Below are 12486 nucleotides of genomic sequence, written 5' to 3' on the forward strand. Positions count from 1 at the left end.
AGCACACTTGCCTTTTGTCTCTTTGTGAAGCTCTGGGGATGAATCGGCAAGATCTTGCTGCCACTTTGGAGGCAGACGCTCCTTTTTTGTCTGTGATGTTCAGCAATTAACATGGGCATGAGCTATGCGGGACTCCTTTGTTCCCATTCTAGTGCAGCAGTCACAGATGATTTCCTGGGCTATTTCTTCTCCCAGCCAAGCCTCCCGTCCTGAAATAGCCAGCTTCCTCTCTGGCTTCTGTCCAGCCATGGCTCGTGCCTGGATGCTCTGAGTATTACTGGCAGGAAGGCACAAGTGCTCTGTGAGCCCTCACAGGGTTTCCGAAAGCCTAGCACAACTCTGACCTTCCCTTCACTTAGCAGGGCCTCAGCACCTTTAGCTTTGAGTTGGAGCCAAGTCTGCAGCTCTGGAGGGACAGTGGATACTTCTTACACCTTGACTAGTAACTGTAGGAAAGGATGCATCCCATAACTACGTCTCTGAGAAACATGATTCAGAGAACCAAAGTACACGTGTTCCTCGCTGGTGGCCTTTCAGGTTGCATTCATCTTCATCTTCCCTAGGCCACCTCTTCAGCAGGAGAGGGGTTCCTTGAGGGTTTGCTCAAGAGATTGTTGACACTGGTCTTCGACCAGCAGGTGCCTTCAGGAGGTAGATGTCTGTCTCCATACTGACCTCAGAAGCCTCTGCTTTAGGCGGAGTGTGGGGTCAGGAGCAAGTCAGCAATGTGTAGGAGCCTGGGTGTCAACAGAGCAGCTCCTTAGGGAGGAGGGGCCTTCCTTGAAGATGGTATAGACGTACCAAGCTTTGAGTCATAGAAGAGCTTGTGTCCAAGGGAGAGTTTGTGGTCTTTTGTGGCTAATCCACAAAAGTTTAAAAAGATAACGGTGAGCAGAGGAGGCCACTCTGCCCACTATACTCTCAGTGGAAAGAATTTGTCTGATTCCTACAGGTCTGGAGCCTATGAAAGTTCCTCTGTGTTTAGAAGCTTATCAAGGGAGCCAGCATGGTAGCACAGGCCTTAATCATAGCACTTGGGAGTTAGAGGCAGGGATCTCTGAGTTCAAGGCCAGCCTGGTTTACAGAGCAAGTTCCAAGACAGCCAGGGCTACACAGAGAAACCCTGTCTCAAAAAACAAAACAAAAGCCATACATACATACATACATACATACATACATACATACATACATACATACATGAAAATAAAAGCTTATTAAGCTTTCCAGGGGACTTGTGTAGGGGTCTCAAGTGAGTTGGCATTGGAGACCTATATGAAGCAGGAGAATAAAGTTTTGGCAGCCTCTTAGACAGCATGGCTGACTAAGTCTTCTCTTCTCCAGGGAGGACAAGATATCCTGTCCATGATGGGCCAGTTGATGAAACCAAAGAAGACAGAGATCACAGGTAAGAGCCAGCCCAGCGCCTTCAGTGGGATCAGGACCCTGTGGCTCTGTGTACACCTCTAAGCAAAGTGTGTGTGGGATGGTGTCCTCTCTCCTCTAAGATCACAGCTTAACCCTGTCATCTACGCTCTGTCTAGACAGCCAGTGCCTGCTCTTGGGCCCCATGCACCTGTCCGGTCCTGATGAGGTCCTAGGGAAGTTGAGAAGTTGGGGCAAACTCTGCTGCCATGGCAGTGCCCCCTCTCCCGACTCTGCCTAGTGCTCTGCTCCTGTGTGGCCTTTATACCCCTCTTCTCTTCCCACCTCGGTGTCCTCTTTTCCCTAATGACCTGTAGGTTTGTTACCTTAAAATGTGGGTGATCTTGGAGGTCTCAGCCAGAGGAGCAGCTGGAGACAGTTCTTCCAGATCCCAAGAGCAGCTGTGTCTGGGTCTTTGCTTGGCTTTGTGGCTGATGTGACAGGGTTTTACTGTATAGTCTGGAAGAGCCTTGCACTCTGCACCTCCTGCCTCAGCCTCCCTAGTGTTGGGGCCCAGGTGTGTGCTGCACGCAGCCCCAGCCTTTTGCCCTGACTTTGTTCTTTACTCTCAGGCAGTCCTTACCTGGTAGATGTGGTGGAAGAGGCAGCAGCTTCTGCAGGGCTTTTGGTCTGTCTGTGACCAGACCCTGCTGGTGTTTTCAGGACTGGGCTGTGACCTGGGGCAGCTTATATGACTCTGGATAACCTCGTCATCTAGGAGCTAGAAACCATCTTCCTCTCCAGGGAGGGCCGAGACTACACTTGATTGAAGGCTAATTAACCTAAGCATTGTCATATAGGGCCACAAGACGGTCATTTACAGAACACAGAACAGGAAGATTTGCATATGAAAACTCCTGTCATCCTAGGCTCCAAATCTGCTAGTCTCTGAGATGAGATGGGAGCTGGATCATCAGGTTGGGAGAGTGAGATAGTAAGGCAGGATGGGGAGTGTGGAGAGGTGATGGTCTTCCTGTGCACAACCCTCTTTGGGTTAGCCAGACAACTTTAGAGAGAGCTGCCAGTTTTGTGGCCTTTCGCTGTGTTTGGTCCTGTTTCAGACGATGTAACTGAAGCTGGAGTGTGGCCTGGGCCTGCTGGGGCCTCAGAGCCAGGGAAACGGGCGGCAAGGGTGGGTTTGGATGGAAGTCAGCTCAGAGCGGGAGCTGATTGCTGCTGCTGACCCTGCCCTCCCTCATCTAGATAAGCTTCGAGGAGAGATCAACAAGGTGGTGAACAAATACATTGACCAGGGCGTCGCAGAACTCGTTCCTGGAGTACTCTTTGTCGACGAGGTCCACATGCTGGACATCGAGTGCTTTACCTACCTGCACCGAGCCCTGGAATCTTCCATCGCCCCCATTGTCATTTTCGCATCCAACCGAGGCAACTGTGTCATCAGGTAGGGCCCTCCCGCCTGCCCCGGTTTCCCACCTTCCTTCTGAGCAGGTCTCCTGTTTGGACTCAGTGTACCCGCAGCACCATGAGGCAGATGGGGGGAGAAGCAAGGTTGTGTGTCAGTGTTGTTGTGATAAGGAGTCTTCCCAGTGGTCTTTAGGGCCACTGAGTGTTAAAGTGATGGTCACACAGGGCGGGTCTTCGTTGGGATGTCATGGGTTAGCTGCTGACTTCTATATCTCCTGCTGAGAGGCGGGTATTATCAGCCTCACTTTAGGTGAGGGAACTGAATGGTGTAACTTGCCCTGTTCTTCCCATTCTAGACCTTTCTGTGACACAGTGGTACCTTGGTGGCCATCCTCCCTCACGCCCCCTTGAGAGTTGAGTCCTGGATGCTGGGTGTTCATACAGTCTCTCCCCTGTTAGTGCAGGCCCAGAGCTGGGGTGGAGGACTTTTCCAGCCTCCGTTTTGTCCTTAGTATTCTGTGGTCCTTTGGGACATTCGGGGCTGGTCTCTGCAGTGCTGGGATGTAAAGCGCTTCTTTTCAAGCCCAGAGCAGTTACATGAGACAGTGCCCTGGGACTATGTAATCCTGACAGTGGGCACTGGAAACTAGAAAAGAGTCCTATAGCCCATGAGTATTCACAATAGCCAGAGCTACACTGAACTAGGAGCCCAACTGCTGGCTTGCCACTCCATGATGATGGGCCACATAGAAGAATGTCACTGGCTCTTGCTGGAGAAACTTAGTCTGCACTAAGATTGTCCACGCTGGGTGCTGCTGGCTCTGGGGCAGGCTAATGGGGAGTAGTCTGGTGCTTGCTATGAGCACCAGTGCATTACACAGCAGCCCCCCAGTTGTGTCCCTACTCACTTGTGGTTGGGATATGTATGTGGCTCAGTGTGTGCCTGTTCTCGCTTCCTCTGATAGTCTGGATAGTCTTCTGACTATCCCAGGTGTGACCTGCAGGGTTGAAGGAAGCTGCTGTGCCAGGTGCAGGCCAGCTTCTGGAGAGGATCAGGGCCACCTGGGTGGCATCTGGAAGCTACATGTGGACCCTGGCCTATGAAGCCTGGCACCGGTGGCTCTGCTGGAGACTTGCTTTTTTTTTGCACAGCTTCATCTGGGCTCAGCATGGACACATGATGCCCCCTGCTGGGGGCTCTGCCAGCAGAGCTAACCTAGCCCAGTGGGTGCCAACAGAGGCTGGCAGCTCTTGGCCCCAGTTGCCAGGGCTATATTCAGGAGGAAGGAGCTCTTGATCCCAGCCTGCTGTGAGAACCAAACTCTCGCCAGCCATATGAACTCTAAAAGTGGATTTGGTGCTGAGTGCTAGCGGGGATGCTCCATCATGTTGACAGCATCCACAAGAGATGGTGGAAAGCCCACATGGAGCACCACACTGCACTGCTGTTCCTGCTAGCTTGGGCAAACAGGGCCTGAGCTCTCACCAGGTGTGCATGTGGCTTGGGTTCGGGTGAAGACTGCACTCCAGAGTACACAGTCTCAGCAAGTTTTGGCTAGAATGCTAAAAGACAGAGTTCAGGAATATCTGCACAATGTGAGCAGCCTGTGGTGAGCTGTGCACAGCTTTCTCCCCAGAGAAGCTGCTGAGCTCTTACACCACAAGCATCACACCTGACAGCCAAGCTCCGAAGGGAAGTCACAGTGTTGAGGGCTTTCTCCTTGTCAGCTTTCTAGTGCTCTCTATATGAGCCACATACAAAGTGATGTCAGGACACCCTGACACCCAAGGGCAGATGAGGTTGCCTCCCAATGGCAGACTGCGAGCCAAAAGTGCTGCCACTCAGCTTGCTGGAAAGCCCACATGATGCTTCACCCTAGTGGCTACTGGGCAGTGAGTAGGCATGAAGTGTTGAGCATGGCATCACATGGAGCTGGCTGTAAGCGGAGTTTCTCTGGAGTGTCTCTGCAGCTGCTCCCAAATAACCACACAGAAACTTAGTATTAATTATAAATGCTCAGCCTATGGCTCAGGCTTGTTACTATCTAACTCTTAGAACTTAAATTAGCCCATTAATCTACATTCTGCCACAGGGCATCACCTCTCTTTCATCTTGCACCCCCTGCTTCTTCTCTGTGTCTGGCTGGTGACTCCTCTGACTTCTTCCCAGTGTCCTTTGTCTGGTTCTCCTGCCTAACTTTATCCTGTCCAGCTATTGGCCAGTCAGCTTCTTTACTAAACCAATCACTGTGACAGTGTACACAGCTGACATCAGGGAACACTAGCTCTGACACCATTGCTGTGAAAATATAGCCATGACAGTGCCCTTTCCAGAAGTTGCCTTACATTCACCTTTTGGCTTCTGGCCATCTTAACAGCTCTGTGGCAGTGGCTTCATGGGTTGAGCCTCAGACATGAGCCCACTGCCTGCTGGCCTTGTGTTGTCTAGGGCATAAGTCCTAGCACGAGCCTGGTTCCCTCCCACAGGGATGTATCAGGCACATGGAAGCCCATACCTTAAGCAAGTCCCTTGTTTTTCTTGTAAATTACACAGTTTAAATGTTGTGTGTAGAGTCTCTAAGCCAGTGGTTCTCAACCTTCCTAATGCTGCAATTGTTTAATACAGTTCCTCACGTTGTGGTGACCCCAATCATAAAATTATTTTTGTTGCTACTTCATAACTGTAATTTTGCTACTGTTATGAATTGTAATATAAATATGTTTTCCAGTGGTGTTAGGTGATGACCCATAGGTTGAGAACCACTGCTCTAAGCCATGTGGGCCTGGAGTGGTGTACCATAGGTTGTTCCCTGCTTATCTGTCCTGTGCATGGCTTGGTTTCAGTAACCTGTGGGAGCATGACAGGTCATGTGGCCCTGTCCTCTTGGCCCTGGCAGACTACCCCCAGGTCCTCTGGGTAATGTACATAAGGAAAAATGTTCACCTGTGGATGCTGGAGGAGGAGGTGCTTACCCCTTTGCTGTTCCAAGGAATCCTTTCCCTTTGGGTCCAGGAGCACCAGCTGTTAGATGAGAGTGTGCCTGTGGAGGGTCCATTTTCCCATGGATCAGTGTCTTCCTGGGATTTAGGAAGGCCAGTAGGAATTTCTGAAGGTTGGTTACCTTGTTGTGCCACTGTCAAGACTTAGACCAATGTGGCCTCCCTTCAGTGTTGACCTGTGACACATGTCCAGAACGATGCTTTTAAAAAAGTACTGTATTGATAGACATATTTGATGCACAATGGAGCATTCAGTAGTTTGGAGTACATTCACTCTCTACAGATTTGCCTTTTTTCTATAAATGGTACCATATGACCTGGCCTCTTGTGATTGCCGTCATTCACTCTGCTTGTTCTCAGGGTTCATCTGTGTTGCTTTTTACACTTTGTAGTAGAACCATATTCCATAGTGTGGACTATTTGATGGCGTACGTCACCTGTCCATTCCTCAGCAGGTAGGCAGGAGTTCTTTTGGCTATGATGAGTAATGCTGCTGTGAACATCTGTGCACATCTTACGTGGACATAGTTGTGACTTCTTTGGGATGTGTCCCTAGGAGTATGGGTGCTGGATTAGGTAGTAACTGCTCAGCCTTTCAACAATGATGACTTTTTCTAAGTCACTGCCCTCTTTATGCCCCACCAGCATTGGGCAGAGTCCCATGTTTCCATTCTTCCAGCGCTCCCCAGTATCTGTCTTTCCAATTAGAGATACCAGTGGGTAGAACGTGCAGCACATTAGTTTGATTTGTGTTTCCTAATGGGTGGTGGGAAGTTGAACATTTTATTTTTATAGTCACTTATAAATCTTTGGAGAAATGCTTAATCATGTTCTGTGCCTATTTGTTTGTTTTTTGCAACAAGGTCTCATGTATCCCAACCTGACCTCAAACTTATGCTACCTAGCCAAAGATGACCTTGAACTTCTAATCCTCCCAAGTTCTGGGATTACAGATGTGCCCAGTTTTCATTTAGGTTGTTTGTCTTTATTCTTGAACAGTAAACATTCTTTATGGCCAGGTGCCTTTAATCCCAGCACTCAGGAGGCAGAGGCAGGTGGATCTCTGTGAGTTCAAGGCCAACCTGGTCTACAGAGTGAGTTCCAGGACAGCTGAGGCTACACAGAGAAACCCTGTCTTGAAAAAAGCAAAACAAAATCTTTATGTACTTTGGATGTAGGATATTTATTGCATAGATCAATAATGAATGAACATTATGTAAATGTATCTGAGTATTTTCTACCTTTCTTTGGGTAGTCTTATCAATTTTTTGACATAGGTTTTAAATTTTTATTCAGAACTAATTTGTGGATTAGGAGTTGAGCTCAGTAGAGTACTTGCCTTGTGTGTGCAATGCTATCTATGGTTTTCACCCTCCTGCCCCCAATAACAAATTCCAGTCCACCGTGGAGTCCAGCCTGCCTACCGTTGTGCTTTGCTCTCAGTAAGAAGCCCTGTCTAACCTGAGACCTCAGGCGCATGCCCTTGTTTTCTTCCAAGAGTCTGCAGTTCAGCTCTTGGTTCATAAATCATTTGGGGTTGATTTTTGTGCATAGTCAAAAAAGGGTCAGTTCTGCATCACAGATATAAAGATGTCCAGCTGTCATAGAACTGTTCATTGAAATGACCATCCTTCAAAAAATATTTATTGTTTATGTGTGTGCATGCATTTATGTGCACCATGTATGTGTGTGCAGGTGCCACAGATGTCAGAGGGTGTTAGATACCCTAGAACAGTTGCAGGTGGTTATGAACCACCTGGTGTGATGTTGGGAACTGAACCTGGATCCTCTGGACAAGCAGTAAGCTCTCTTAATTGCACAGCCTCTCCCAACCCAAAATGACCATTCTTATCAAGTTGCATTGGCAGCCAAGTCATATGGCTGGCCTTTTAAAAGTGTCTCATTGTGTCCACTGACTGAGATCAGGAGCATGTCACAAAGTTGCCTGTTGAATTGCTTAGGTGTTTACTGCATTTTCAGTCATCAGCGAAACCTTGTGTCATCTGTGTCCCTGGCATTATGTATTACAGAGAGCAGCAGTGGGCACTGATCCTCAATCAGGGACTGTTCTTCCTGTGAACATCTGGCAATATCTGGAGACATTTTTATTTTTCATGACTCGGTGCTGTGGGTGTCACACAGCATCCAACAGTGCACACAGCACAGCCTCTGACAGAAAGTATGGGGTCCAGAAGTCAACAGTGGCATGGTATAGAGCCCAGAGTTTCAGGCAGAGGAGTGTTAAAAAGTGAGTGGGCTATTTGCTCAAGTGAAAGCTATGTTTCTAGAGATCCAGTGCATCCTGCAAAGGCATTGTACCCAAACTCAAGGAGCACTGGGTCTGTGGGCTCACAGTCTAGACTGTCTTCCTGGGAGTGCAGTATTAACCGAAATACATTTATTAAGAAGTTTGTAATAAGATGTGCTCCACTCTTGCTAGTTCAGCGCTGTCCCTGCAGCTGCCACTGAACAGTGTCCTTGTGTTTTTCTTGTCTCAGATGGGCGTCCACAAACAATTTCCCATGAATGGGTTTTCCAGAAGAATCTTTGTGCTTCAGATTCATAGCTTGGATGATTAAATAGTACTTGGCAGTCCTTAATTGTTGTTGATTTTTTTTTTTTAATACTCTTTGGCTCTTAGGGGAGCCCGCCACCCAACTACCAAATAAATCACACAGAGTCTTATTCTTTCTTATAAATGTCTGGCCTTAGCTTTGGCTTGTTTCTTGCTAGCTTTTCTTAACTTAAATTATCCCATCTACTTTTTGCCTCTAGGCTTTTAATGCTGTGGATAATGCTCATTGTTAATAAAAAAAAAACAAACTGATTGGCCGGTAGCAGGGCAAGAAGAGATTGGGCGAGAGGCAGCCTGATGTGGAGAGAATGATGGAAGGAAGAAGGGCAGAGTCAGGAGAGTTTGGGGGAGACAGCAAGCTCCCACAGGACAAGCAGGGCATGTAGAAAATGAAGTAACAAGCCATGACCCACGAGGCAAGGCATAAATAAAAATATGGGTTAATTTAAGTGTAAGAGTTAGCTAGTAACAAGCCTGAACTATCAGCTGACCATTCATAAATAATATTAAGCCTCTGAGTCAGTTATTTGGGAAGCGGCTGCCAGGTATTTGGGAACATGCAGGTGGAACAGGAAACATCCGATTACACTTTTACCTTACTCTATTTCTGTATATCTTTTCCTTCCTTCTTTCTCTGTGGCTTGCTGTGTAGCTAGGTGGCTGGCCCCAGATGTCCTTCTCCTTTTCTTTCTCCACCCTCAGATTTCCCCTCCTATTTATTCTTTCTGCCTGCCAGCCCTGCCTGTCCTTTCTCCCGCCTTACTATTGACTGCTCAGCTCTTTGTTAGCCCAATCAGGTGTTTTAGACAAGCACAATAACACATCTTTGCATCACTGAACAGATATTCCACAGCATAAACAAATGTAACACATCTTTTAGTAATATTCTACAACACTTAATAGCTTCTGAGTGGTCTTTTGGTGTAAGTTTTAGCTTTATCAACTCAACCATAAGAAGCTCGTAACCACACTCAGGTGAGTTCTGTTCTTTTGAGGGCTGCTGGAGGGGCACTTCATTTCTCACATACCTTTTCCATTAAATTTCTTATGCTTTTTTTTTTTTGGTTTTTCGAGACAGGGTTTCTCTGTGTAGCTTTGCACCTTTCCTGGAACTCGCTTTGGAGAACAGGCTGGCCTTGAACTCACAGAGATCCTCCTGGCTCTGCCTCCCGAGTGCTGGGATTAACGGCGTGCGCCACCACCGCCCAGCTAAATTTCTTATGCTTTTATCATGTATGAATCCAAGATGATTTATAATGAGGCTGTGGAATTCTGAATATTTTTGTTCTTGGACTATTTCAACATGGCAGAGTTGAGATTTTTAGATGTCCTGAGACTCCACCCTCCCAAAAAACCCTCCCAAATACTACACTCTAAGAAGAATTGAAAGGGAATTTAGTAACAAAAATTTTAATACCATTTTTAAAAGTTACTTTTCTTGAAAAGATGGTAACTATTGTAAGTACTATGATTTGAATCCTGATAAAACTTCATATTTTACAATTCTCCCTTATTATTTAAAAAAAGTGTTGCTGGCCTCAGATTCCTTGTATAGCTTATGGTAACCTAGAACTCTTGATCCTCCTGAGGCATGGTAGTATAGTAATACAGGCTTGTACACCACACTCAGTCTTATGTGGTGCTGGGCATCAAACCTAGGGTGCCGTGCTTACAAGGCAGGCCATCGCTGAGCACACCCCAGTGCTAAAGGTTGCATTGACGTATGTAGTAGTGACACAACCATCACTACTATCTGTGTTTCCAAAACTTTTTTACAGACTCATTTATTTTTATTTACGTGTATAAATGTCTTGCCTCCCTGTGTCTGTGCACCACATGCACGCAGGAGCCTGTGGAGGCCAGAAGAGGGCACTGGATCCCCTGGAACTGCAGTTACAGACAGTTGTGAGCCACCATGTGGGTGCTGGGAAACAAACAACAGGTCCTCTGTAAAAGCAACCAGTGTCCTCAACCACTGAGCTGCCCACCAGCCGGTTTCCACCAGAACCTTTTCCTCACCCCAAAAACAGGACTCCTGTAGTCCTTACGCGTCCGGTCTTCCCGTTCAGACTGCAGTCGACCGCAGTAGACGACCGCAGTAGACGACCGCAGTAGACGACCGCAGTAGTCTCTGACTTCCTTCTGTGGATGTGGCCACTTAGTTTCCTGGAGTGCAGTTTGTCACCCATTGTCCTTTGGTGTCTGGCTTGTTTTCCTTAGTAGGTTTCAAGTTTATCCTGTGCTGCTGTGCATCTTTCTTCCATTTATTTTTATAATAAATATACACTGATACTAAACTGCATTGGAAAGATTTCAAAATAGATGTTTGAATGTTTTTTTCTTTCTTGCTTGCATTCCTTTTTTGTGTGTCTGTGTGTGCATTCTCACACTCCCTTAGCATCGCACACTTGTGGAGGTTCTCTCTGAACCATATAGGTTCTGGGAACTAAACTCAGACTATTGGGCTTGGTAGGCAAGCACCTTTGCCTACTGAACTGTGTTGCCAGCCCTAAAACGACATATTTTGATATTAACAATTAAAGTGGCGTGCCTTATTCTTTCTTATTTTAGTCAGCTGTGGTATCTTTTGCAGTTGTGACTAGGCTCAAGATGTTAGGGAGGCTGACAGCCACCCGTGTTAGGATGGCCTGATGCAGAGGCCCACAGCTACTAAGCCCCCATGGCTGCAGCTGGCCTGGCCTGTAGGGCACCAGTGTCTGCCCAGCATGTGTCTGTCCCATCAGGCAGCTGGCACAGGCCTGGCAGGTTGGCAGGCTTCCTCTCCTGGCTGTTGACAAGGGCTTGGCTAAGGGATGAAGAGAGAAACAAAGGATGTAATTGGACAATTCTCAGGAAGAAAAGAGTGAATGTTAGGGAAAACATTTGTGCCTCATTAGTAACCAAGGAAATGCAACTCAATCAAGGTGTTCCCCTTTCTCTTTTCCTAAATCACTAAAGCAGCAAACATTTAGGAATTCAAATGCTTTGCTGGCTATGTTCTTGGGCGACTGGGTCACTCATGTAGCTGTGCAGGCTGGCGTAGTCATCCATTCCTCAGACCCTTGAGCTACTCAGGCATGGTGATAGTTTCAGAGGAAATAATTCATTAATGTGTGCTGTCAAGTAAAAATTAAGCATGGTTATTAAGACTGAAGCAACAGGCAAAACCAGAAAAATGCACATATTGGCAATATAACTATAAAACACTCATTGAAGGTGTGGCAAATAGTTAGGGTTTTTTGGGTTTTGTTGTGTTCCATCTTCCCAGATTTTCTATTTCTGGAATGATGAAGCTGTTCCCCTGGGCCACCTGGCCCTGATTCTCAGGGATGCTAGCAACCTTCTCTGTCCCAAGAGTGCCTCTACTCATGTGTCTGTTGTCCAGGATCTCAGAGTTCCTTGGGTAATGGGAGTGATTTTTGGCTCTTGCAGGGGCACTGAGGACATCACCTCTCCACACGGCATCCCACTGGACCTGCTGGACCGGGTGATGATCATCAGGACCATGCTGTATACACCACAGGAGATGAAGCAGGTAAGCCTCTGGAGCCCCCCGTTCTTACTCCTCTCTCTACCCACCTCTGACCGCTTAGCTAGCCTAGGCCTGGCTTTTGCTCACCAGTCTGAGACAGTCAGTGTCCTTATGACTCTGAAAGATGTCGTTCTGAGTGGACATTCTTCAATGGGTTAGAACCTCTGCTCTCTGTGGGTCTGGTCCACCTATCTACTCTGGATGAGCTTGAGGAAAAGGAAAAAGAAAACATGGACTTAGCTGGGCAGTGGTGGCTCACGCCTTTAATCCCAGCACTCAGGAGGCAGAGCCAGGTGGATCTCTGTGAGTTCAAGGCCAGCCTAGTCTACAGAGCGAGATTCAGGACAGGCACCAAAGCTACACAGAGAAACCCTGTCTCAAAAAAAAAAAAAAAAAAAAAAAAGAAAGAAAAAGAAAGAAAAGAAAAAGAAAAGAAAACATGGACTTAATGACCACCGGATGCTATCAGCCTGCAGAAGGGCAAGTATGATGTAGTTGCCTGATATAGTAATGCACATCTGCCATGCCAACAGGATGAGGCAGGAGGATCACAATTTTGAGGTGTAGTAAGATCCTGTCTCAGAAGGAAACC

The 12486-nt window shown here is 47.2% G+C and overlaps 1 protein-coding gene across 1 annotated transcript in view; it reads left to right on the forward strand.

The window, feature by feature from the left end:
* The window catches only part of Ruvbl1 (RuvB like AAA ATPase 1), a 39702-nt gene that overhangs the window by 23665 nt on the left and 3551 nt on the right, over positions 1-12486 (forward strand). Inside the window, exons 7-9 of the mRNA XM_059258165.1 lie at positions 1342-1405; positions 2626-2824; positions 11795-11897. Coding sequence (XP_059114148.1) covers positions 1342-1405; positions 2626-2824; positions 11795-11897 — 366 coding nt within the window. The remainder of the gene's footprint in view (positions 1-1341; positions 1406-2625; positions 2825-11794; positions 11898-12486) is intronic.

The sequence above is a fragment of the Peromyscus eremicus genome, chromosome 3 (assembly GCF_949786415.1).
Source record: "Peromyscus eremicus chromosome 3, PerEre_H2_v1, whole genome shotgun sequence".
Lineage (NCBI taxonomy): Eukaryota > Metazoa > Chordata > Mammalia > Rodentia > Cricetidae > Peromyscus > Peromyscus eremicus.